The sequence below is a fragment of the Chanodichthys erythropterus genome, chromosome 19 (genome assembly GCF_024489055.1).
Source record: "Chanodichthys erythropterus isolate Z2021 chromosome 19, ASM2448905v1, whole genome shotgun sequence".
Taxonomy (NCBI): Eukaryota; Metazoa; Chordata; class Actinopteri; order Cypriniformes; family Xenocyprididae; genus Chanodichthys; species Chanodichthys erythropterus.
The window spans coordinates 2064046-2091180 of record NC_090239.1 but is presented as its reverse complement, the minus strand read 5'-3'; the positions used below and the strand labels follow the sequence as shown (position 1 = coordinate 2091180).

At 37.6% G+C, this 27135-nt stretch overlaps 1 protein-coding gene across 8 annotated transcripts in view; it reads left to right on the top strand.

The window, feature by feature from the left end:
* The window catches only part of polr3a (polymerase (RNA) III (DNA directed) polypeptide A), a 59414-nt gene that overhangs the window by 28902 nt on the left and 3377 nt on the right, over positions 1-27135 (top strand). For 7 of the 8 annotated variants that reach the window (XR_010892748.1, XM_067369881.1, XM_067369883.1 and 4 more), the window contains 25 exons: positions 631-793; positions 950-1086; positions 1353-1456; positions 1767-1908; positions 2342-2482; positions 2568-2637; positions 2761-2888; positions 4145-4283; positions 4454-4618; positions 4700-4872; positions 4949-5060; positions 7313-7431; positions 7950-8087; positions 8486-8656; positions 11140-11253; positions 15846-15881; positions 16476-16562; positions 16640-16722; positions 16990-17160; positions 17998-18091; positions 21661-21753; positions 21974-22138; positions 23932-24096; positions 25050-25181; positions 25262-25394. Coding sequence is in view for 7 of the 8 variants with exons in the window: in XM_067369881.1 (XP_067225982.1) it covers positions 631-793; positions 950-1086; positions 1353-1456; positions 1767-1908; positions 2342-2482; positions 2568-2637; positions 2761-2888; positions 4145-4283; positions 4454-4618; positions 4700-4872; positions 4949-5060; positions 7313-7431; positions 7950-8087; positions 8486-8656; positions 11140-11253; positions 15846-15881; positions 16476-16562; positions 16640-16722; positions 16990-17160; positions 17998-18091; positions 21661-21753; positions 21974-22138; positions 23932-24096; positions 25050-25181; positions 25262-25394 (3175 nt within the window). In the remaining variant the exon portion in view is untranslated. The remainder of the gene's footprint in view (positions 1-630; positions 794-949; positions 1087-1352; positions 1457-1766; positions 1909-2341; positions 2483-2567; positions 2638-2760; positions 2889-4144; positions 4284-4453; positions 4619-4699; positions 4873-4948; positions 5061-7312; positions 7432-7949; positions 8088-8485; positions 8657-11139; positions 11254-15845; positions 15882-16475; positions 16563-16639; positions 16723-16989; positions 17161-17997; positions 18092-21660; positions 21754-21973; positions 22139-23931; positions 24097-25049; positions 25182-25261; positions 25395-27135) is intronic. The other variant, XM_067369886.1, reaches the window with a different exon arrangement.

Here is a 27135-nt window from a genome sequence, read left to right as displayed (position 1 = left end):
AACTTACAATGCATAATATTGGCATGTAATTAAATGTAATAGTATGCCATGTAATTAAAATTAATTTCAATAAATAAAAATACTATTAAAAATCACACAGTATGTGTTGTTTGTCTCATGTAGTAGACCATTTATGTGCCGTGGGTGATAGGAGGATTTTTCACCCGGCTACCACTGCAAGAATATTTCAAACCTGTGGGAAGCACTGAAACAGGTACGCGTCTATACGGGTTTTGCACAAAAGATGAACATGATGCACATGCTAGTGGATGAGTTGAATCAACTCCACAGCAACTACATCAATTTATCCACTAACCATTCAGAAACGTCTAAAAGTTGTAACTTCTTCCTGAGTCTCTCCATCAGTGTCTGCGTGAGATTCTCCAGCTTTGATGTTGTTGAGCTGTTAAAGCTCCGCCCTCTTCTGGAAAGGGGGCGGGAGCAGCAGCTCATTTGCATCTAAAGGGACACACACAAAAACAGCATGTTTTTGCTCACACCCAAATAGGGGCAAATTTAACAAGCTATAATAAATGATCTGTGGGGGATTTTGAGCTGGTTTATCAGCAGTTTTGATCTTGTTGATCATTTAGAAATGTTAGTAGTAATTGTACTTGTGTAAATCCACAGCACCGCATGTCAGGAGCCAAAACCCAGATGATCATGGAGGACTGGGACTTCCTGCAGCTCCAGTGTGCTCTGTACATCAACAGCGAGCTGTCAGGCATCCCGCTCAATATGGCACCCAAGAAATGGACCCGCGGCTTTGTGCAAAGACTCAAGGGAAAACAGGGTACGACCTGCTGAGAGCTCAAGGGCTTCTCTGAACCGCCAGCCTTTCCCATGAGTCTCTGTAGAAATGGCACTGTTATATTTGTCTGCTGCTTTGACATTAGACGCCTCCAGCATCGGTGTGTCACGTCAACTTGCCTTGTTTTGCTATTTTCAGGGCGGTTTCGTGGTAACCTGTCTGGAAAGAGAGTGGATTTCTCAGGCAGAACGGTCATCTCTCCCGACCCAAACCTGAGGATCGATGAGGTCGCTGTACCTGTGCATGTCGCCAAAATCCTCACCTACCCGGAGAAGGTCAGAGGCTTACTGTTAAAATAAAAACATGGAAGAAAAAATATAATGTTTCTAATATTAATAACTTGCGTATCATATGCATTCCGGTTCGTATGCACTAAACAAACCCTGGTTATAATGCAATGGATGATTGATGGGTCAGTAATTGGTGCAAGTATATGATTTTTTTGTTTTAAATTTGATGTGCATGAATGATTGATGGGTCAGTAATTGGTGCAAGTATATGATTTTTTTGTTTTAAATTTGATGTGCATGTTTTCTTCAAGGTAAATAAAGCCAACATTGAGCTGATGAGGAAGCTGGTGCGTAACGGTCCTGATCTTCACCCAGGAGCAAACTTCATTCAACAGAGGCACATGCAGATGAAGAGGTCAAATACACACTCCTCGTTTTCTCTCTGCTCAAAATCATCCAAAAATGAATGTTTTGTCATCATTTACTCTTAATTATGTGATCATAATCCTATGATTGCATCATAAAAGCACAGCTACAAAAAAAAAAAATAGCTATGCCTTCAAAATATTGGATTATAGCATCATCAGTACATGATGGTATAAATCACCATCCACTTTCATTGTTCACACATTCTTTAAAACTTCTCAAACAAAGTTTTTCATTCTTCCATGCACTCTTCCTTCACCGTTTGTTCATCGTCTGAATGTTGTGGCTGTTTGCTTCAGGTTCTTGAAGTACGGTAACCGAGAGAAGATGGCTCAAGAGCTGAAGTACGGTGACGTGGTTGAGAGACACATGATTGATGGTGACATTGTGCTGTTTAACCGGCAGCCGTCTCTGCACAAACTCAGTATCATGGCTCATATTGTGAGTTATTTTTCCTCATTTCTTCAATGAAACTTATGTGGGCGCAAAGCAACATTTTAAAGATTGCATTTTAAAAAAAGCATGATGAATCAGATTTGAATGATCTTCAATCCGAAATCAATATTTTAGTCTATGCAATTTTCAATTGATGTGTGAACAAAACTTCACTAAACATTCATAGCATGCATCTCATCCAATAATCGCAATAAACTTTGTGCTTTTACTTTTGATATGAAACAGTCTCAGCTTTCAGAATTGTCAATATTTTAAACAAATAATAAATGTGGTTTTGGCGCTCTTTAATGTGGCGAAACGGATAGCAGTAGAACTGATCACCTCTTCCATTTTATTGCTAATTATATAACTAAATAGTTTATAAATAAGTCATTGATATTGAATCAATGTGTGAAATTGCTCTTGTTTCCTGTTCTAGGCGCGTGTGAAACCTCATCGGACGTTTCGTTTCAACGAGTGTGTGTGCACGCCGTACAATGCTGATTTTGACGGAGACGAGATGAACCTTCACCTGCCGCAGACGGAAGAAGCTAAAGCTGAAGCTCTCATCCTCATGGGGGTGAGAAAGAGAAGCTAAACCGCCCTCAGTTAGATTACGGCATCTGCTAATGAAATAATTCCCTCTTCATGTGTTCCTCTCATAGACAAAGGCAAATCTGGTCACTCCCAGAAACGGTGAGCCGCTGATCGCAGCCATTCAGGACTTTCTGACAGGTGAGTTCTGCCTTTTCCATTTGAGCCAATCAGATTTCAGCATCCTGATGTTTTTGATGTCTCACCTGAAGATGGCGCTGTTAAACTGCTTATATTCAGTTTTTTTTTTGTATCATGTAACAGGTGCCTACCTGCTCACGCTCAAAGACACTTTCTTCGACCGAACCAAAGCTTGTCAGATCGTTGCCTCAATCCTGGTTGGGAAAGATGAGAAAATCAAGATCTCCCTCCCTCATCCTGCTATTCTCAAGGTGATTGAATGAGCCTCTCTCACCCACCCACCCTCTCTCTTTCTGTCTGTCATAAAGGTAAAATTGATGCTCTGTTGAGGGAAAATTACAAAATTGCCCCTCCAGTGCTGATTCCTTTCCTTATAAAGGCTGTACATGCTCTTTTTTTCCCCGAGCCATCTTAGAAAAAAGGAAAGTTCTTTATTAGAGAGACACTTTTTTTTTTTGTTGTTGTTCGAAATTGATTTTGTCTCTGTGTGGGGGTTACTTTGACTTTTTATGGTAGATACAAAACTTTTCCTCAAGGTTATGCACATATTATTTAAAGGTGCCCTAGAATTAAAAATTGAATTTATCTTGGCATAGTTAAATAACAAGAGTTCAGTACATGGAAATGACATACAGTGAGTCTCAAGTGAGTCTGCAGTGAGTCTGTTACGTAACAGTCGGGATCATTAATATGTATGACCCAATATTTGCATATGCCAGCTCATGTTCAAGGCATTAGACAAGGGCAGCCAGTATTAACGTCTGGATCTGTGCACAGCTGAATCATCAGACTAGGTAAGCAAGCAAAGACAATAGCGAAAAATGGCAGATGGAGCAATAATAACTGACATGATCCATGATATTTTTAGTGATCTTTGTAAATTGCCTTTCTAAATGTTTCGTTAGCATGTTGCTAATGTACTGTTAAATGTGGTTAAAGTTACCATCGTTTATTACTATATTCACGGAGACAAGAGAGCCGTCGTTATTTTCATTTTTTAAACACTTGCAGTCTGTATAATTCATAAACACAACTTCATTCTTTATAAATCTCTCCAACAGTGTGTAATGTTAGCTTTAGCCACGGAGCATAGCCTCAAACTCATTCAGAATCAAATGTAAACATCCAAATAAATACCATACTTACGCGATTAGACATGCTGCATGACGAACACTTTGTAAAGATACATTTTGAGGGTTATATTAGCTGTGTGAACTTTGTTTATGTTGTTTAAGGCAAGCGCAAGCTCCGGGGGAGGGGAGCACGAGATTTAAAGGGGCCGCAGCCTGAATCGGTGCATATTTAATGATGCACCAAAATAAGCAGTTAAAAAAATGAATTAAAAAAAATCTATGGGGTATTTTGAGCTGAAACTTCACAGACACATTCAGGGGACACCTTAGACTTATATTACATCTTTATATATTACATCTAAAAAGACGTTCTACGGCACTTTTAAAAGTGTAATGAAGTTGGCCTGTGAGGTGACTTTTGTGTTTTGTTTTAGCCAATCAGGCTGTGGACGGGGAAGCAGATCTTTAGTCTGATACTCAAGCCCAGTAAAAGCTGTCCAGTGAAGGCCAACCTGCGCACCAAAGGCAAGCAGTACTGCGGTAAAGGGGAGGATCTGTGTTCCAATGATTCATGTGAGTCACCCAGCAGCACTTTTAAGTCACGCAAGGCACTAGAAAAACCATCTATGATTACATTTGTTAAATTGTGTAGGTTTCATGATTTCAATTAATTAGACATTTGGGGGAAATATAAAACTGATTTCAAAGGGAATTTAAAGTGTAACCCGTATGTCTTCATGCAGTTGTGGTGATCCAGAACAGTGAGCTTATGTGCGGCAGTATGGATAAAGGAACTCTGGGATCCGGATCCAAGAACAACATCTTCTACATCCTATTGCGAGACTGGGGTCAGCAGGAGGCCGCGGATGCCATGTCACGTCTGGCCCGTCTGGCTCCCGTTTACCTCTGTGAGTCACCAGTGTGTGTTTCTGTGTGTGTCTGGTTAAAGTCATGATGGGTTTGATGTTTTCATGATTTCTGTGTTGAAGCAAATCGAGGCTTCTCTATCGGTATCGGAGACGTGACGCCCGGACAGGGACTCTTGAAGGCCAAACAGGAACTACTGGACGATGGATATAAGAAATGTGATGAATATATCGAAGCCCTGAAGACAGGCAGATTACAGCAGCAGCCGGGCTGCACCGCTGAGGAAACTCTGGAGGTGAGAGAGAAGATGAGTCAGTGTGGTGTTAGATCTCTGCTGATTATCTCTGTGTGATGTATATGTGTGTGTCCAGGCGTTAATCCTGAAGGAGCTGTCTGTCATCAGAGATCACGCTGGCAGTGCGTGTTTGAGAGAACTGGACAAAAGCAACAGTCCGTTGATCATGGCTCTGTGTGGATCCAAAGGTACCATCAGAACCTCCCTAATGCAGCTTAGAGATATCAATTATATTTAATTTATATCCTGCATGCAATGTGCCATACATTTCTAGGGCCCTATAATTTCCGCGATCATGGAATCACGGAATCCAGTCATAAAAACGGAATTTACTATATAACGCGGAATGTCACGGAATTTGTCAAATTTGTGATGAATGAATTAAAAGCAGTAGTACTGTTGTACAGTAGAATTTAGATAAATTAATTTAATAATAAATTATTAAAATATATTCTAAACAATAATCTCAGTGTTTCTTCCATGTTTTAATTTTAACAGTAAAGCTCTGTTGTGCAGCACATTGTTTGACAAAAAAATTTAATTTCATGATTTAAAAGATAAATTAAATGGTATGCGTTCATTTGATTGCCAGAAAAAAATTAAATACACAACAGAACTTCAAAAAAAAAAATCAAAAAAAATATTTTTTAATTAATTAATATTGTTGTTTTTAAGAATTCAATTAATTAGACATGCTTTTTGATTATTAAAATGGAATTAATCCATTAAAATAGAATCCAGAAAACAGAATTTGGTAAAAAATAAAATTTGAGGGGAAAGAATAAAACGTAGAGCCCTAAAAAAAAAAAAATTTGTTTTTTTTAAACTTTTATTAAATTGTTGGTAAATTGAACAAGATTCATTATTTCAATAAACTAAACATGCTTTTTGATTACTAAAATTTAATTTAACCATTAAAATGGAGTCAAAAAATAAATAAAACGGAAAAAAACGGAATCCAGAAAAATTAAAACGGAAAAAATGAAACTGAATTTGGAAAAAAATAAAACAGATTTTATAGGGCCCTACATTTCTCAAGGCCTCATTTACTGCCACCTACTGGTAGTTTGTTTTTTATTTACAGTATTATTTCATTTAACCTAACTATCTGAATTAAAGGCACAATATGTAATTTTCGCCGCTAGAGGGCGCTTATTCAGAACAAAGGAAAAGCTTGATGACACCTTGATTTCATTTCGCGGAATCATGGTAGGTGTTGTAATGTCTTCACGTCTACAGCCGATGCAAAGAATCCGACGGGCAGAAATCATATTCATGGATGAGCTAATAAATTAAAGATTTATTAACATTACTGTAGTATGAAGCAGGGTGTGGCTAAAAGGCTTTGAGGCCGCTGGAGTGATTGCTAATGAGAGACGAGCGCGACGCCTCGAGAGCAGCGGAACTTTTATTATGCCGCAGACGAGCACTTCCGCTTCTTCTGGTCAAGCATATGCAGAGTAATATGTTTTATCAAATTATATACATTTGTGTGTTGAAAGTTGTTATAGTGCTACTCTGCGTTCACTCGGCGGTTACTATGAGATACTTGTTGCACACTGCAGTAAGTAGATCAATATTAGTCATGGTAAAACATGCGGTAAAAAATGAGATTTAAACAATAAGACTTGCTGTGTTGAGCAATATAACATGATTAGTTTTTTGTCAATGAATGTATCCAAACAGTTGCTCACCTGTCTAAAAAAACTCATAAAATATTAAAGCGTTTTTGGTGTTTCCATGGTTTCTACAAAATAATACCAGAAACCTAGGGTAGTGCGGGTATTATGTCATTAATAGGCGGCGCATGGACATAGTCCTGATTAAAACTGCTTATTTCTCTGGATTTAAACATTCTTGGAAACATCTAGGATAATATAAGTACACAAATCATCAAAATATATAACATTGTTCTAGTGGCTTTGGGATATTTTAATTCAAAAATCTTACATATTGTGCCTTTAATAATAATAAAAAAAAAAACATTAAAGGTGTAGTTCACCCAAAAATGAAAAATCTGTCATCATTTACTCACTCTCATGGCCGTTGAAACCTAATATTTTCTATGTTGAATCAAATATGTCTTTCTAAAGCTACTTTTTGATGCTTTTCTCATTTAACACAATAATGACTATACATTTTCTTTTGGGGGTAATTTCTCAGCCAAATTGGATGTTCAATTAATTAGGTTAATTAATTGCCATATATTTTGTAATTAATTAGATGAAAAATTTTAATCGCTAATATATAATAGCCCTAATATATAAAAAAATCTTCCCCCATGAACTCTTCCTCACAGCCTTGTCTATATCCTGACTTAAGTCTGTACAGATGCATTTGACAGAATGCAGAATGTGAATCAATCAAGAAATTCATATTTCGTAACACCTGTGAGCCACGTATGATTAGAGCATATCTCTGAAATAATCTGCCTCTCCAGGTTCATTCATTAACATCTCACAGATGATCGCTTGCGTCGGGCAGCAGGCCATCAGCGGCTCTCGTGTTCCTGATGGATTTGAGAACCGCTCGCTGCCTCACTTTGAAAAGCACTCCAAAGTAAGAGCGAACCACTTCTTTTGTGTTTATCACTTTCTCTCGGCATGCATGAGCGATTCTTCAATTACAGTAACTTTTGTCCTTGGTCCGCTGGGATGATTTCAAATAAATGCTTTTTGTAATAAAAAAGCCAGTCATTTGTGTTGCACAGGATAGATTGTAGTAGCTTTCAACTTTATTTAAAAACTTTACAATTAGTTTTTCCCTATTTTGAAGAGGTAAATTTGTATAATAAGAATGCATGTCTTTATTTAGTTGAGTGCTAGCAATCTTTGTGTGATGTTACAGACATGAAAAGGATTAAATTTTTTGACAAAAATGTAGATAAACTTTGGAATTGATCATGCAATGTACCAAAATCCACTTGAAGGTCGATCCAGGACATGTGATGAATGTTTCAGCATGCTTTATGATTCTGTTGGGTTGGAGGAAACACTGCTGAGGTTAAAGCAGAGACCAACCAAAGGCTGCATGGAATAAAAGAAACATGTTTGTGTGATTGTTCTTTTATGTTTCAGCTCCCTGCTGCGAAGGGCTTCGTGGCAGACAGCTTTTATTCTGGTCTGACCCCCACTGAGTTCTTCTTTCACACTATGGCCGGTAGAGAAGGTCTGGTCGACACCGCCGTCAAAACAGCAGAGACGGGATACATGCAGGTTCGACGGCAGATGCACACGTCTCTGTTTGCCTCCTTTATTCAGCTTATTTGTAACAAAAGACTGGTTGTGGCCATTTGTAAATTACCTGGAAGCAGACGACACCGGCACTTTTTTTTTAGCTGTGCACAACAGCTATTAATGCAGCTTGATATTGCAAACTGGTATTTCTAACCACATTATTTTAATGCATTGGAATAATTATAAATGCTCTGGTTTGTAGCACAAACAGTTTTACCACTTTGTCATTCTTCTGGTAATTTACCTTTAGCGGCTAATGAATTAGAAGTCTTGCACATTCACAGTAAATGGCAAATTGCAAAATAAGGTGGATAATGATGCACTTAACAAGTGTCAGGTTTATTTATGCACTTTAATCGTGTGTTTGTGTCGTACAGAGACGTCTGGTGAAGTCTCTGGAGGACTTGTGCTCTCAGTACGATCTGACGGTGCGCAGCTCCACCGGTGACATCATACAGTTCATCTACGGCGGAGACGGACTCGATCCCGCGGCCATGGAGGGAAAAGACGAGCCGCTGGAGTTCAAAAGAGTCCTCGACAACATCAGAGTATGTCAAAGTATTTTTAACCCTTGTGCTGTGCTTGAAAACCCTATAACACTTGTGATGTTCCCAGTCGAAAATCACTGCAAAAAATTGCTTATAAATCTCTCGTTATGCTACGTGAACACCACAAGTGTGACTTTTTATCATTTTGTACAAAATAAAAGCATTCCAAAACAAATTTCCTGGTTAAACATTAAAGCAGCACACTAGTGTGATAAACAGTGCATTTTTTTATATATTTATTTCATATGGACAAAATTATGAACAAATGTTTTTTTTTTTTTTTTTCACTCAGAGAAATAAAGCCTATGATTGTTCAATTCCAAAATGAAATATAAAACCTGTCCTAATTTAAAGAACACAAGTTGACAAAAAGATTGAATCCAAATTTAAAAAAAAAAAAATTTGTGTAATTTTAAAAAAGCCCATTAGGGGGTGACAAAATTTGCTCACTTATAGAGGAACATGAACGACATCGTCGTTGCTAAGCAACGGAGTAAACAGCTGCTGGTTTGATGACGCAAACGAACCGCAGTTCGGACCCAAATAATGTAATGTGAACACAGTCCAGTGGTAATGTGATAAGAAGCCGGAATTGCGTGATATGAAGCCGGAATTGCGTGATATGAAGTCGGAATTGCGTGATATAAAGCCGGAATTGCGTGATATGAAGCCGGAATTGCGTGATATGAAGCCGGAATTGCGTGATATGAAGCCGGAATTGCGTGATATGAAGCCGGAATTGCGTGAGGAATTACGAGATATAAAGCCGGAATTGCGTGAGGAATTGCGTGATATAAAGTCGGAATTGCGTGATATGAAGCCGGAATTGCGTGATATGAAGCCGGAATTGCGAGATATGAAGCCGGAATTGCGAGATATAAAGCCGGAATTGCGAGATATGAAGCCGGAATTGCGAGATATGAAGCCGGAATTGCGAGATATGAAGCCTGAATTGCGTGATATGAAGCCTGAATTGCGTGCTATGAAGCCGGAATTGCGTGCTATGAAGCCGGAATTGCGTGATATGAAGCCGGAATTGCGTGATATGAAGCCGGAATTGCGAGATATAAAGCCGGAATTGCGTGATATGAAGCCGGAATTGCGTGATATGAAGCCGGAATTGCGTAATATGAAGCCGGAATTGCGTGATATGAAGCCGGAATTGCGTGATATGAAGCCGGATTTCGTGATATGAAGCCGGAATTTCGTGATATGAAGCCGGAATTGCGTGATATGAAGCCGGAATTGCGAGATATAAAGCCGGAATTGCGTGATATGAAGCCGGAATTGCGAGATATAAAGCCGGAATTGCGTGATATGAAGCCGGAATTGCGTGATATGAAGCCGGAATTGCGTGAGGAATTGCGTGATATAAAGTCGGAATTGCGAGATATAAAGTTGTTCAATTCCAAAATGAAATATAAAACCTGTCCTAATTGAAAGAAAACAAGTTGACAAAAAGATTGAATCCAGATTTAAAAAACATTTTTTTGTATAATTTTAAGAATGCCCATTAGGGGTTGACAAGGACTAAACAAAAATTGTTCCAAATGCTGTAACTTTTGATTTCTTTATGCGATCACCACAAAATTTGCTCACATATAGAGGAACATCACCAAAAAATAGTTTTGAAGTTACGAGTCTACTCTTTTGTTTGTCACTCAGAAAAATAACTCTGAAAATGCCTTCAGGGCTTAAGGGGTTAAACTGTACTTTACAATTATGCATATTCAAATTGGCTGATCAGATGATATGGCAGTGGTGTTTGCCATTGTGTCATAAACTTGATGCGGCTCTGACATAATTGTATTTATTTTTTTCTGGTTTATCTATTCCTTATGAAATCCATTTTATTTTTTTGTGTGGATTCCGTTTTAATGGTTTAATTAAATTTTAATAATGAATTAAAACAAATTAATGTATTAAATTAATTTTTATTTTACGCTGCTTTTGTTGTATTTACTTTTTTTAAATAAACTTCTGCACAATGGAGGTTTACGATATAAATTAAAACATGGATAAAATCACTTGATTTCTTGTCTAACAAACAAATGAATACATTTTATTATTGCTACTTCTATTTTAGTAAATTTTACTGTACAATAGTAGAATTATTCAGATTATAGGGCCTTAATTCACCAATCACATTTTCACCACATAATTTTCTTCAAAGAAATTGAAGTCTAGTTTGTCATGCCCGTTTCAATGCGAGCTGACATTCATGAAATGATAGAGTTGTGATCCGCCATCAGTTACAATCACTGCTGGCTTATTTTCATCTCCATTCACATTCTGATTACCCCTTTCTGTGGAGTCTAATTGGTTGAAATGGTGCTGGAGGATGCTGGGATATAGAAACACTCTCTGTGGGAACACCGAAGAGCACTTTGCACATCATTTTCTCTCTCTTGCCGCTCTGAATCTGAGCATTAGAGGCAGTGTTTATTCTTGTTGAGCACTCATGCTGAGGTTTGTTTTCTCAGGCGGTGTTCGGCTGTCCAGGTGAGCCTGCACTGAGCAGAAATGAGCTGGTTTTGACCACTGACTCCATCATGAAGAGAAAAGACTTCCTGTGCTGTAAAGACACATTTCTGGAGGTGAGCCGCTGCACTTTTGTCTACAGGGATTCATCTTTTACTCTCCCTTTTACTCTTCATGCAATGAAATCGGAAAAGCTCCAAAAATCACTAAAATGTGCCATTTAAAGTATAAAACATATTCGTATCATGCTTTGTGTGAGGACTGCAATTGACTTTAGATTGGTTGTTCTCAACCAGGGGGCTGCATGATGGCATAAAATGATTAAAATAAGCTTTCAAAAGGCCAAAAATCAAGATGTAAGCTGACACCATTATTTATTGGTATTTTGTTCTCTCTACAACTACTTTTTATTGATGAACCAGGATTCCCACTGCCTTGGAAAACCTGGATCTTTAAATAGACAGCGAATCAATTCACAATTCATAGGTTTTTAATAAAAGTTTAAATAAAACATCATGAGGGTGAGAAAAAGATGCTCATTTTGAGGTAAATTATTCCTTTAACTCATGAAGCTCATGATCTCATGGTAATTTACCCAGATTAACATGATTACTATGACCCACAGCTCTGATTTTACCCACATCCCAAATGTATGAATTGGCCATCCAACCTCACAGATGAAGGGAACTGAACAATTTATCACACAATAGAAAACTGTTCACATGGGGACAAAACATACAAGGAAAAAAAACATTTTCTCTTTTAATGCAGTTCTTATCTGTCCTCTTAAAGTCCCTAAAGCGTTCTTCACTCTTTGAGTGCTCAGTTTATCAAAGCGCTTCAGATGAACGTGTCTTTCAAAGCACAGCACGCAGTCTTATAAAGGAAAATGAATGGTTTTTACTGTGTTCATGAGAGGTGACATGAGGACACTGAAGCACAGTATCAGTGCTGCATTTAAACAACACTGTACGAGAGGATGTGTATATAGTGACAGCTACAGAGTGTCTTTTGAGTATGTACATGGTTTAAGGGTGCTTTCACATTAGCACTTTTGATGCACACCCAGGTTCGATTGACGTCAGAGTTCGGTACGTTTGGATGATGTGAACACTGTCTTCTGAACTCGGGTGCGCACCTGCAAACCGCACCCAAGTCTGCTCAAAAAGGGTGGTCTGGGGTGCAGTCCGCTTCTGATATGAATGCAGACGTACCAAATTGCGGAAATGAACTGCTATTAATGCTGTATTATTTGATAAAAATGTGTGTTTGTGTGTGTGTGTGTGTTTCACTCACTTTCCCGATGAGCGTGACTGAGATAGGCTACACTACAGCTCTCTGCTTCCAGCATGTCATTTCTGCATTCTACATTCATGGCAGATAGACATGCCATTATGAACAAAACCAATGGTTCAAAAACAAATATATATGTGAGGAGAGCAACATTATGCATTTTGCTGCCTTCTCCTGCGTCGTCGTTACTTAGCAACGGAGTAAACAGCTGCTGGTTTGATGACGCAAACGAACCGCAGTTCGGACCCAAATAATGTAATGTGAACACAGTCCAGTGGGGGCAGGGGGAGGGGAAGCAATCGAACTCCGGTTCGGTCCAGGCAATCGAACCAAGTGTGAAAGCACCCTAAGTGCCCCTACCATGCTATGTTAGTTTCCTAGTTTTGTTTTGTTGTAAAGTATGTTTACATTCATCCAAGGTCAAAAAACACTTTCATTTTCTCATAATATACTTGGAGCATCAGAACTTTTCTATGGAAGCTTGTTTCCGCCATTGAATAAAAAATAGTGATTGTGGCTTTCTCACGATTGACTTTTTTTCTTGCAATTGTCTTTTTTTTTTTTTTTCTCAGAATTACATGATATAAACTTGCAGTTGTGAGTTATAAAGTCGGAATTGTATGATATAAAGACAGAAATGCGAGACATAAAGACGGAATTGCGAGACATAAAGACGGAATTGCGAGACATAAAGACGGAATTGCGAGACATAAAGACGGAATTGCGAGATATAAAGACAATTGCGAGATATAAAGACAGAATTGCGAGATATAAAGACAATTGCGAGATATAAAGACAGAATTGCGAGATATAAAGACAGAATTGCGTGATATAAAGACAGAATTGCGTGATATAAAGACAGAATTGCGAGACATAAAGACGGAATTTGCGAGACATAAAGACGGAATTTGCGAGACAAAGACGGAATTGCGAGATATAAAGACAATTGCGAGATATAAAGACAGAATTGCGTGATATAAAGACAGAATTGCGAGACATAAAGACGGAATTGCGTGATATAAAGACGGAATTGCGTGATATAAAGACGGAATTGCGTGATATAAAGACGGAATTGCGTGATATAAAGACGGAATTGCGAGACATAAAGACGGAATTGCGAGACATAGACGCAATTGCGTGATATAAAGTCGGAATTGTCAGAATTGCGTGATATAAAGACGGAATTGCGAGACATAAAGACGGAATTGCGAGACATAAAGACGGAATTGCGAGACATAAAGACGGAATTGCGAGACATAAAGACGGAATTGCGAGACATAAAGACGGAATTGCGAGACATAGACGCGATTGCGTGATATAAAGTCGCAATTGCGTGATATAAAGTCGCAATTGCGTGATATAAAGTCGGAATTGTCGGAATTGCGTGATATAAAGACGGAATTGCGAGACATAAAGACGGAATTGCGAGACATAAAGACGGAATTGCGAGACATAAAGACGGAATTGCGAGACATAAAGACGGAATTGCGAGACATAAAGACGGAATTGCGAGACATAAAGACGGAATTGCGAGACATAAAGACGGAATTGCGAGACATAAAGACGGAATTGCGAGACATAAAGACGGAATTGCGAGACATAAAGACGGAATTGCGAGACATAAAGACGGAATTGCGAGACATAAAGACGGAATTGCGAGACATAAAGACGGAATTGCGAGACATAAAGACGGAATTGCGAGACATAAAGACGGAATTGCGAGACATAAAGACGGAATTGCGAGACATAAAGACGGAATTGCGTGATATAAAGACGGAATTGCGAGACATAAAGACGGAATTGCGTGACATAAAGACGGAATTGCGTGACATAAAGACGGAATTGCGTGACATAAAGACGGAATTGCGTGACATAAAGACGGAATTGCGTGACATAAAGACGGAATTGCTAGACATAAAGACGGAATTGCGTGATATAAAGACGGAATTGCGAGACATAAAGACGGAATTGCTAGACATAAAGACGGAATTGCGTGATATAAAGACGGAATTGCGTGACATAAAGACGGAATTGCTAGACATAAAGACGGAATTGCTAGACATAAAGACGGAATTGCTAGACATAAAGACGGAATTGCGTGATATAAAGACGGAATTGCGTGATATAAAGACGGAATTGCGAGACATAAAGACGGAATTGCGAGACATAAAGACGGAATTGCGAGACATAAAGACGGAATTGCGAGACATAAAGACGGAATTGCGAGACATAAAGACGGAATTGCGAGACATAAAGACGGAATTGCGAGACATAAAGACGGAATTGCGAGACATAAAGACGGAATTGCGAGACATAAAGACGGAATTGCGAGACATAAAGACGGAATTGCGAGACATAAAGACGGAATTGCGTGATATAAAGACGGAATTGCGTGATATAAAGACGGAATTGCGTGACATAAAGACGGAATTGCGAGACATAAAGACGGAATTGCGAGACATAAAGACGGAATTGCGAGACATAAAGACGGAATTGCGAGACATAAAGACGGAATTGTGTGATATAAAGACGGAATTGCGTGATATAAAGACGGAATTGCGAGACATAAAGACGGAATTGCGTGACATAAAGACGGAATTGCTAGACATAAAGACGGAATTGCGAGACAAAGACGGAATTGTGTGATATAAAGACGGAATTGCGTGATATAAAGACGGAATTGCGTGATATGAAGTCGCAATTGCGTGATATAAAGTCGGAATTATCGGAATTGCGTGATATAAAGACGGAATTGTCGGAATTGCGTGATATAAAGACGGAATTGCGAGATATAGTCAAAATTGGGTGATATAAAGACGGAATTGCGTGATATAGTCAGAATTGCGTGCTATAAAGACGGAATTGCGTGATATAGTCAGAATTGCGTGATATAAAGACGGAATTTCGTGCTATAAAGACGGAATTGCGTGATATAGTCAGAATTGCGAGTTATAAAATCCAATTCTGAGGGGAAAAAATTATTTTTTTTCCTTCTCAGAATTGAGTTTATATCTCACAATTTTGACTTTATAACTTGCAATTCCGACTTTATATCACACAGTTCTGAGGAAAAAGTCAGCATTGTGAGATAAAAAAATCGCAATTATCTTTTATTTTTTTATTCGTGGCAGAAACAAGCTTCTCACAGTGTCTGAAATGGTTAGTTTACGGATTTGGTCTCTAAACCCCGCCTTTAAATGCTTCTTTCTTTTATCTGCACTTTGATCTTTGAAATTTTGCAGACCTTTTACATTTACAAACAGCTCTTTTACACACTACTTGAAAGGCAATATCTGAAAAAGCATAATAGGAGCACTTTAAAATGTCATCCCTTATTTTATGTCGTCAGTGTTTCGCTTAAATGAAACTGATGACTGAAGAGTTTCTGCTCAGTGTCTGTGTCTTTCATTTAAAGGCATTGACAGACACTGGCAGTGAGAAGTACTTACAGGTATTGTATGGTACGCATGACGTGTGAGTGTGATTTGAGTTTGTTAATTTCTATATATGAGAGCCAGGTGTGAGTTTAGTTCAGCATGAATTACAGTAGTAACCAGTAGTGTTGATTCTGATCTACACACACTAATTCTGATGCACGCTTTCAGTCAAACAGGACATCCGGACCATTAGAGGTTTTGAGGTTTATGTGAATTTACATATTTATGCCTCAAAATACGACTCACTGCACTATGACTCACTGAGTGTCAAAAAATGTTTGGGCTCATATTTCAAATGAAGCTTGTCTTAAGATTTTTAACCCAGCATTCATTTTATTTTTATATTTTCATTTTTATATATTTTTTTTTTTTTATTTCAGCATAAATTCACTTAACAAAACAAATTTTAAATAATTTGTTAACAGTAACAACACTGGCATGTATAATAAATGCTAAATTATTCTTAATTTTCATGAGTCTTTTTTTTTTTTTGGTGAGGTGATATTTTTGTGTTTATATTTTTTGTACAAAGCTGAATTCTTATAAATGAAGGATGTTGCTCATGTAATTTTGCTTTCTAAATGCTTTGAAATTCTTTTAAATTGTAGGAAATCAGAAAGTTCATAAAAACAATTTCGGAGAGAATCAAAAAGACACGTGACAAATACGGCATCAATGACAACGGAACAACAGAGGTAAGAGCTCAGTTTCATATAAGTGTGTGTGCGTGTGTGGGCGCTTTTCTGACAGCCTGCTTTCTGGTCTGTAACAGCCTAAAGTTCTGTACCAGTTGGACAGGATCACTCCGACCCAGCTGGAGAAGTTTCTGGAAACCTGCAGAGACAAATATATGAGGTAACACAGCTGTACATAATTTCTGATGAGCGCTCGGCTCTAATTTTGCTCATACGGTTCAGTAGACAGATGCTGATTTAATGAGCTGTGCTTAATCTGGGCGGAAAGAGCTGCACCATTACTGACCCTGTCAGGCTCATTTCCAGCTGGAAAAAGCTGATACAATGACTTGCATGTCTCAAACAAGATCTAGTGATGAATTAACAGCAGTTGAGAAGCACGCTGATTCACAGAAATGGTTTTAATGTGATGTTGTATGATGCTCAGGGCACAGATGGAGCCGGGATCTGCCGTCGGAGCGCTGTGTGCCCAGAGCATCGGGGAGCCGGGCACTCAGATGACCCTCAAGACGTTTCACTTCGCTGGAGTGGCTTCCATGAACATAACTCTGGGAGTCCCGAGAATCAAAGAGATCATCAATGCATCCAAGAACATCAGGTGACTACAGAAACACGTGGAAAGAGTTGTAGTAGAGTGTTGTCATGCCGTTATTTTACGTCGGACTGCTTCACAAATGAGGGTCAAAAAAACACTGGATTTGCACAAAAGTTTAACATGATAGCACAGAATCAACTCCACAGCAACTACATAAATTTATCCACTAACCATTCAGAAACGTCTAAAAGTTGTAACTTCTTCCTGAGTCTCTCCATCAGTGTCGACTCCGGTTTGAACAATGTAAGGCTGAACACTTTCGTCATTTTGGCTGCGTGAGATTCTCCAGCTTTGTTGTTGTTGAGCTGTTAAAGCTCCGCCCTCTTCTGGAAAAGGGGCGGGAGCAGCAGCTCATTTGCATTTAAAGGGACACACACAAAAACGGCATGTTTTTGCTCACACCCAAAAAGAGTCAAATTTGACAAGCTGTAATAAATTATCTGTGGGGGATTTCGAGCTGAAACTTCAGACACATTCCGGGGACTTGCATCAACCTCATATCCCTCAAATAAAAACCTTCACAAAATAGCGCTACAACCCTGAAACTAAGTTTCTAGACTCTGGAAGAGACCCTTTGCAAATTATAGACGTGCTGGTGAGCGTACGCCCAGCGGCTAACATGTGCAATCGATTCATGAGAGTTTGATCTCGACCCCTGAAGGTGAAAAACACATTTGTCAATCAGAGGGAGAAGCCGCGGGGCGGAGGTGGATGACCGCCTGTCACCCTCATGGTGCGGTTGAGGAGTGTCCGCATGATTGCTGCTGTTGATGCTTCAGGGATGATTAATGGCTGCAGTAACCCTAGTTCTTATTCCTAACGAGTCTCTCTGTGTCTCAGTACGCCCATCATAAGTGCCAACCTGGATACAGATGATGATCCTGATTTCGCTCGGCTGGTGAAAGGGCGCATTGAGAAAACTCTACTGGGAGAGGTATGCTGACTTTGACTTGAGCTGTTCACTAAGGCCTGCATTATTCACATTTCTCATGCTTTTTGTTAGGGATGTGTTCAGAATGTCGATATGAAATTTAAATGCCCCTGACTGAAATAGCAGCTCCCTGGCAACCTTTCAGAATACCAACCTTTGTGGAGAATCCCTGAATGCCTTGCAACGAGTTTACTTTTGCTCATTCACACTATATATAGGCAGCACACTGTTTTCAGAACGAGCCAGTATGTTGGTGGTATTATGTTGTTTTCAAATTAATAAGCGAGTTTGATTGTTCCTTGGTATTCCTCCTGAATTATGCCAGCTTAAAACTAAAGGCTGTCGGCTGGAGCGTCTGTATGCCAAAACTGAGATCTTACTGATCATAAAAAATGGTATGCTCATCATTTGCAATAATATAAGGATGTTATATTATTAGATAAAAGCTAACCTGTACTCCACTACTGAATGCGACACTATTGAGAATAATCGTAAGCAAATACCCGTACATAATGTTGGTTGTGGCTCTCCAGATCCCATTTCTTCTAAATTTTCACTGTCCAGTTTCAATATCTTTAAACTTCCTACTGATGATGAGATAACATGTATTATTCAGAAATCCAAATCCTCTACTTGTCAACTTGATCCTCTTCTATCTTCTTTGTCTTCTTTAATCTCTGAGATCATTCATTCTTCATCGTCTTCTGGTCTTGCTCCCTCATCACTTAAAGGGTTAGTTCACCCAAAAATGTAAATAATGTCATTAATTACTCACCCTCATGTCGTTCCACACCCGTAAGACCTTCATTCATCTTCAGAACATAAATTAAGATATTTTTGATGAAATCCGATGGCTCAGTGAGGCCTGAGCAATGACATTTCCTCTCTCAAGATCCATTAATGTACTAAAAACATATTTAAATCAGTTCATGTGAGTACAGTGGTTCAATATTAATATTATAAAGCGATGAGAATATTTTTGGTGCGCCAAAAACACAAATAAACGACTTATAAAGTGATGGCCGATTTCAAAACACTGCTTCAGGAAGCTTCAGAGCATTATGACTCTTTTGTGTCGAATCAGCGGACCAAATTCACGTGATTTCAGCAGTTTGACATGCGATCCGAATCATGATTCGACACAAAAGATTCATAACGCTCAGAATCTTCCTGAAGCAGTGTTTTGAAATCGGCCTTCACTATATAAGTCGTTATTTTGTAATATTCTTGTGGCTTTATAATATTAATATTGAACCACTGTACTCACATGAACTGATTTAAATATGCTTTTAGTGCATTAATGGATCTTGAGAGAGGAAATGTCATTGCTGGCTATGCAGGCCTCACAGATCCATCGGATTTCATCAAAAATATCTTTAATTTGTGTTCTGAAGATGAACACAAGACCTTTGGTCTTACGAGTGTGGAACGGCATGAGGGTGAGTAATTAATTTTTTTTATATTTTTGGGTGAACTAACCCTTTATAACGGTTAAAATAACAGGAAAAAAGTGGAGCATATCCAACTAATTTTGACAGCTTCCGTTGTATTTCTAACTTAGTGTATTTCCAATATATTAGAAAAGAGTGTAGCAGCACAGGTCTCTCACTACCTTTTATACAACAATTTGTTTCAATCTGGATCCTATCCACTTCATAGCACAGAAACCTCACTTGTCAAAATTACTAACAATCTGCTAATGGCACCGGTTCTAGTCAGCTGACTTAACTCATTTTGCTTTATCTGAGTGCTGCCTTTGATACAATCTCACATAACATCCTCCTAGACAGGCATTATGGGCACCTTTCTGTCTTGGTTTAAATTTTTATCTTTCTGGCCGCATTCAGTTTGTACCACTCAAAAACTTCAGATCCAAGTCATTGCGAGTTACCACTGGTGTTCCCCAAGGCTCAGTCTTGGGCCCTCTTTTATTTTTTATTTACTGCGCTTGGACATAGTTTTAGGAAGTACGGTATTATTTTCCAGTGCTATGCTGACTTCACCTGTCTTCTGTGCCTACTTCTGTTTTTCCTCCACTTTCTCTTGTCCAACTGCTTGGCTGAAATTAAAAATAGTTTTTCATCTAATTACCTTAAACTCAATATTGGTAATAACTGAAATTCTTCCGGTTCAAAATCTACTCTGGCAAAATCTCATAGCTTCTCAGTGACTATTGACCAATAGTTTTTCCATCTACGCAGGTGTCATCCTTGATGGCACCCAATCTTTTGAAGCTTGCATTAGTAATACTATTCGTTATGCATATTTTCATTTACACAACATAAATGGTCTTCGTCCTTCTCTGACAATGAAAAGCACTGCTATCCTCGTACATGCCCTAGTTACGGCACATATAGATTATTCCAGTTCTCTTCTGTTTGTTCTACCTTCTAAATTCCTACATAAACTTCAGCTGGTTGAGAATTCAGCAGCACAAATTATTTCTAGAACCCCTCCTATAGACCAATTTGCTGTTTGCAAACAGCGATGACGTTTTTATGGGCGGAGCCTACCTGGTTCCAGAAAATGGCAGTCTATGGAAGCCACGAAATAAAAGAATAAAAAAAGCTAATTTCGAGTTTATATCTCACAATTCTGACTTTTATTTCTCACAAATCTGAGTTTATATCTCACATTTCTTACAAAGTAAACAGAATTGTGAGATATACTCGCTATTCTGTCTTTTCTGAATTGCAATTTATCCCGCAATTCTGACTTTTTTCCCCTCAGAATTGTGAAATAAACTCACAATTGCGAGTTACAAAGTCCGAACTGGGAGTAATAAACACACAAATGCAGGAAAAAAGTCAGAATTGTGAAATAAAAATTTGATAGACTATGTTTAAAAGTTACCTATGTAAAATGTTATAAATATTATTTCATGCTGTAACTGTTACGTATGTATGTCCTCTGAACTGCATATGTGAATATTATGTAGACTTACTGTTTGCATCAAATTAATAGTAGACTAATCCTTGCAGGTGTCATCAGTCCAGTCTGTAAAACGTCTTTGTTAGCTTCAAAGATCGTTTTCAACGATGGTTTTCTTTAAAAATTGAAGACTATATATTTTTTTTGCATTCTGATTCCAACATCCAGAGGCACAACAAAACATTTTTCTCTTATTCTGTGAATTTTGCACATTTTCCTCCAATTGCTACCACTATTTTTCTGCAACGACTATGCGTGCGCAGCTGCAAGTGACGTAATTGTGACGTCTGCTCCAAAGTGGTCTATAGTGCACATTTCTCCTGTTCTTCAACACTTGCAGAAAAATCTAATTGTTTTCTTTAACTTTTTAACTACATTTCTCTTAATAATCTAGCTCCTTCATATCTCATGGGTCTTTCTCAAATTTATATTCCTGCCCTTACCCTCAGATCCTCTTCATCAATCTTTTTAGTCTTCCCACGCGTCTGTCTGAACAGTATGGGGTCTAGGGCTTTTCATTATGCTGCCTCTCATTTGTGGAACTCACTTCCCCTGGACATTTGTAACCTCTTTTAAATCACACTTTTGACCTTTAGTGTCATGAAAGGCACCTATTAAAATATTACTATCATTTCTGTCAGATTTCTGAGTACATTGAGGAGGTGTTCCTGCCTGATGATTGCTTCATCCTGGTGAAGCTGTCCCTAGAGAGGATTCGTCTTCTGAGGTTGGAGGTAACGGCTGATCATATTTACCAAAATGATTTTTCAAGCATCAGTGTTTTTATGTCACATCTCACTTTGTACTTCCAATGGTTTATATTGATAGTTCTGCCATTTTCATCATTTTTTTTATTCTCTCGAGTAATTTTAAATAATTACTTTTTTTGTTCACAATGACGATCATCATCTCCAGAGAGGTTTCTAGAGTCATATTGATGTTTGCTCTGTTCAGGTGAACGCTGAGACCGTACGATACTCCATCTGCACGTCAAAGCTTCGGGTGAAGCCGGGTGATATCGCGGTTCACGGAGAGGCCGTGGTCTGTGTGTCTCCGAGAGAAAACAGCAAGAGCTCAATGTACTACGTCCTGCAGTCGCTCAAACAGCTGCTTCCTAAGGTCAGTCACTGACTCCGTAATGATGCCAATGTTGGAGTTGCACAAACATCCGTGCACTGACATAATAGTAATATGAGGTTCACTAACTGATGCTGATATCTAGAGAACAAAGTGCCCATGTAATGCAGTTTAAATCAGATTTTATTTTAAGGGAATTATGATCGGAGACACTTCAACTGAAAGCTTAAACTATATAGTAAATTCTAGCTTTTATTTTATGATTATTGGTAGCACTTAAGGTTTAATTTAACATTATTGAACAATTTAATTATTTTTAATCTTATTGGGATTAATATTCAGTAGAGCTGCATGATTAATCGTTAAAATCGATTCAAACGCCCTCAATTCTGAATGATAACGATTCGTCTGTTTAGTAAGTGTTTGACAAAATCACACCGGAACATTTAAATCCGCTGACCCAGAGAAATCAGTTGTCTATGTGAAAAAAATGCTTCACAAACAGTGTTTTCAACCACGCAGTATCATTATTTCTGTGTTGCAATGAATTATATTATCACAGAAGTACTGGGATAAAAGTTTATAGTTCAGATATAAACACTTATGTCTACGGAAGCGATCTAAATTCAGCAGATCACCCTTTGAAAGTAACTTGGTGCTTCAAATAATGATTGTCAATTACATTGTTACACCACTAGGTGGTGAAATGAAACAAGTGAAGTATTTACAAGTGAAACATCGAATCATTCATTCAAATCATTTAAATTAAGCACTTTAAATGGACTGCAGTAGTTAGCATTTTTATTTAATTTAAAGGTGCCCTAGAACCTTTTTTAAAAAGATGTAATATAAGTCTAAGGTGTCTCCTGAATGTGTCTGTGAAGTTTCAGCTCAAAATACCCCATAGATTTTTTTAAATTAATTTTTTTAACTGCCTATTTTGGGGCATAATTATAAATGAGCCGATTCAGGGCTACTGGCCCTTTAATTCTCCTGCTCTCCGCCCACGGAGCTCGTGCTCGCCTTGAACAGTGCATAAACAAAGTTTACACTGCTAATATAACCCTCAAATGGATCTTTACAAAGTGTTCGTCATGCATGCGTCTGATTATGTGAGTATTGTATACTGTTATATTGTTTACATTGATTCTGAATGAATCTGAGGCTGTGCTCCGTGGCTAACGGCTAATGCTACACTGTTGGAGAGATTTATAAAGAATGAAGTGTTTATGAATTATACAGACTACAAGTGTGTAATAATGAAAATAGCAACGGCTCTTGTCTCCGTGAATACAGTAAGAAACGATGGTAACTTTAACCACATTGAACAGTACATTAGCAACATGCTAACGAAACATTTAGAAAGATAATTTACAAATATCACTAAAAATATCATGATATCATGGATCATGTCAGTTATTATTCCTCCATCTGCCATTTTTCGCTGCTGTTCTTGCTTGCTTACCTAGTCTGATGATTCAGCTGTGCACAGATCCAGATGTTAATACTGGCTGCCCTTGTCTAATGCTTGAACATGAGCTGGCATATGCAAATATTGGGGGCGTACACCCCGACTGTTACGTAACAGTCGGTGTTATGTTGAGATTCGCCTGTTCTTCTGAGGTCTTTTTAAACAAATGAGATTTATATAAGGAGGAGGAAACAATGGAGTTTGAAACTCACTGTATGTCATTTCCATGTACTGAACTCTTGTTATTTGACTATGCCAAGATAAATAAAATTTTTCATTCTATGGCACCTTTATTTAATATTGGCTTATTATTCCAAGTGGCTGGAGTATATAAAATAATATCAGAGTCATAATGTGTGTGTAGGTGGTGGTCCAGGGCATTCCTGAAGTGGCGCGTGCCGTCATTCACATTGATGAGCAGAGCGGGAAACAGAAGTTCAAACTGCTGGTGGAGGGAGACAATCTCAGGGCTGTCATGGCAACACACGGCGTCAACGGCAACAGAACAACATCCAACAACACTTACGAGGTACCGACCGCCCACAGGCCAATCTAACTCAGTCTCATTTGGGAAAGCTGTTCAGTTTTCTTTTCTTCTTTTGAAAGTTTCATTCAGTGTTTTGTGTTTTAAACATCATCTTTACACAGGCAGTACTACAGACTGCAGTGTTTTTTGAGTGGCAATCATCATTGAATCCTTTATTGTTCAGCTTGTTTGAGATGTTTACTCTTATCTGTAGGGCCTTATGAAATCCATTTTTTTTCTTTTTTTTTTTACATTTTTCCTGGATTCTGTTTTAATGTTCTAATTCAATTTTAGCAATAAAAAAGCTTGTTTAATTAATTGAAACCATGAAACAATTTATTAAAAGTTTAACAAAAATTAAATTTTTAGGGCTTTATGAAATCTGCTTTATTTTTTCCCAGATATTTTCCAAAATTGTTTTCCATTTCATTGCTTTAATTACATTTTAATGATCAAAAAGCATGCCTAATCTATTTAATTAATGAATTAACCATTTAATAATTTATTAACTATAATAAGGCCCTATGAAATGTTTTATATTTTCAAAAAAACATTGAATTATTTTGATTTGTTTTTAAAAAAAAATGTTAATTTAATGTATTATTTATTTATTTAAAATGTATTTTTATTTCAAACGTAATCAAATGAAGGCATAAAACGTGATTTTATTTTATTTTGAAATTTTTTTTGGCATGGAAGAACAACTGTGAGAAAAATAAAGTTTTCTTCCTGTCATAATTTCTTCAAGTTAAACCTAACTTTTATTTTGAAGGGTTGTCATGAAGACCTTTGAGTTTCTGTGTGCATATAATATTTATGTAATGAAATGGTGAAATGTTGACCGATAGTAGTCCATATCATCATTTGATTGACTGTACAGCCCAACTTTTGATGTATTAATTCAGAATTCACCAGTAGGGCTTATCTGTAGAGTCTGATCTGTTTGGGTTCATCAGGTCGAGAAGACGTTAGGCATCGAAGCAGCGAGATCGACCATCATCAATGAGATCCAGTACACTATGGTAAACCACGGTATGAGCATCGACCGCAGGCACGTCATGCTGCTGGCGGATCTCATGTCCTATAAGGTGAGCAGCTGATGGATTATAATGATGTTGAGTGACGATTCATGAGATGAGAGCGACTCAATGACTCTTGTGGGCCATAGGGTGAGATTCTGGGCATTACCCGCTTCGGTCTGGCTAAGATGAAGGAGAGCGTTCTAATGCTGGCGTCCTTTGAGAAGACGGCGGATCATCTGTTTGATGCAGCGTATTTTGGGCAGAAAGACTCGGTCTGCGGTGAGTGATGAGCAGAAATGCATATAATGACAGAAATGCATGGAAAAGATCAATTAAATGGAAAAGATCAGGATTTTTTTAACATTAGTTAACATGAACTAACAATTTTTAATCTTAGTTAATGGTAATTTAAGAACTTACTAATGCTTTATTAAAATCAAAAGTTACATCTGTTAATATTATTTAATGTAGCTGAGCTGACTTGAACTAAATTATTAAATAGTCTAACAAATATTGTTTATTGTTAGTGTTACCATTATATTACTGTTTATTTTTTTAATAATTTCAATCTTAAAGCATTTGTACATAATGAGAGTAGTTTGTTCTTGCTTTAATTTATGCTAATTTGAATTAAATCAATATGTCTGTGTACAAATTTAGAGTAATGAGCACCTAATGAGAAATGTGCTTGAAAATGTTAAATCTTAATGGTCCTTAATGCAAAAATTTTACTTCTAAAAGATTTACTTCTAATTACCTTAATGAGAAAAAATTAAAGTGCTTAGATGAAGAAATGTGCTTCACCCTGCAGTTGTTTTTAGCAGTGCAAACATTTTTAGTTTACACTTTATTTTAAGGTGTCCTTGTTACTGTAATTATACATTTAAGTACAGAGTAATAATAACTAGCTGCAGGGACGTGCACAGACATTTTGGGGGCAGGGCACTTCTCATAATTATTTATTTAAAAAATAATGAACCCTTAAATATATTAAGACAGCTTTGACTTCTCTTACACTCACACAATTGTTTTATACTCCACAGATTTCTACAAAATAATCAGTTCACACAGAGACCATGGACTTCTTTAGTATTCACTAGGTTTATCACAAGAGAAGTCAATAGCAACTGTTTTCAAGTAGCTATATATATAGAATAAATGACTGCACCAAGGAGAGGGACATAGTTTCACTAATAATTTGTTTATTTTGCACAAATCAATAAATCGTTTTAATTTTTTTGGTGTTATTGGAATACTTCTTTTATGAAGTGGACAATTTTAAGATTTTGGTTCATTTTTGCTGCCATGATTTTTACTCTAATGGAAAGAAAACTTCCAAAATACACATTTAGATGGTGTTTGTTTTAAGCCTACTACCCTCCGTCTGTGTAGATTTCTTCTAAATTAACCAAAATAAGCTAATCTGCATATTTAAGCACATCAAGAATTTTTTTTTCTTGAATTGTTAATACATTATATATTGTAACTAAACTCGTGCCGATATTCAGTAATGCGATAAATCGCGTTAATGAATATGCACGATATTGTAATCGTCGGCACTTCAGAATACCGTAAATAATTTATTACCAATTATTAATTTTTTATAAGGCAATTAAGAATACTTTACCCATCAATTGTATAAAATGCACAACACCGCTGTATTCTGCATCAAAGGGACACGCGCTCAGATGTAAACAATCCCAACGTGCACGAGAAGCACATGACCGAACCAGTAAAGGAGACGAGCTGAATGAAAGTGCGCGTTCACTCTCTGACAGCAGAGGGCGCTGATGGAACAGCAGAAATGCAGCGGTTACCATGGAAACTTCTTTGTGATAGAAATGTTACAGCCACTGTAATTTCTTCAACAAGAATATGTGGATATCAAACATGCAAAGACAGAGCGAGGGTTTAAACTTTTATTGATGTATTATCCTGTGTAAGCGTAGATTTAAGAATAGCATTATGTAGCTGATGCTGTATTATGATTTTTAAAGGTGCCCTAGAATCAAAAATTGAA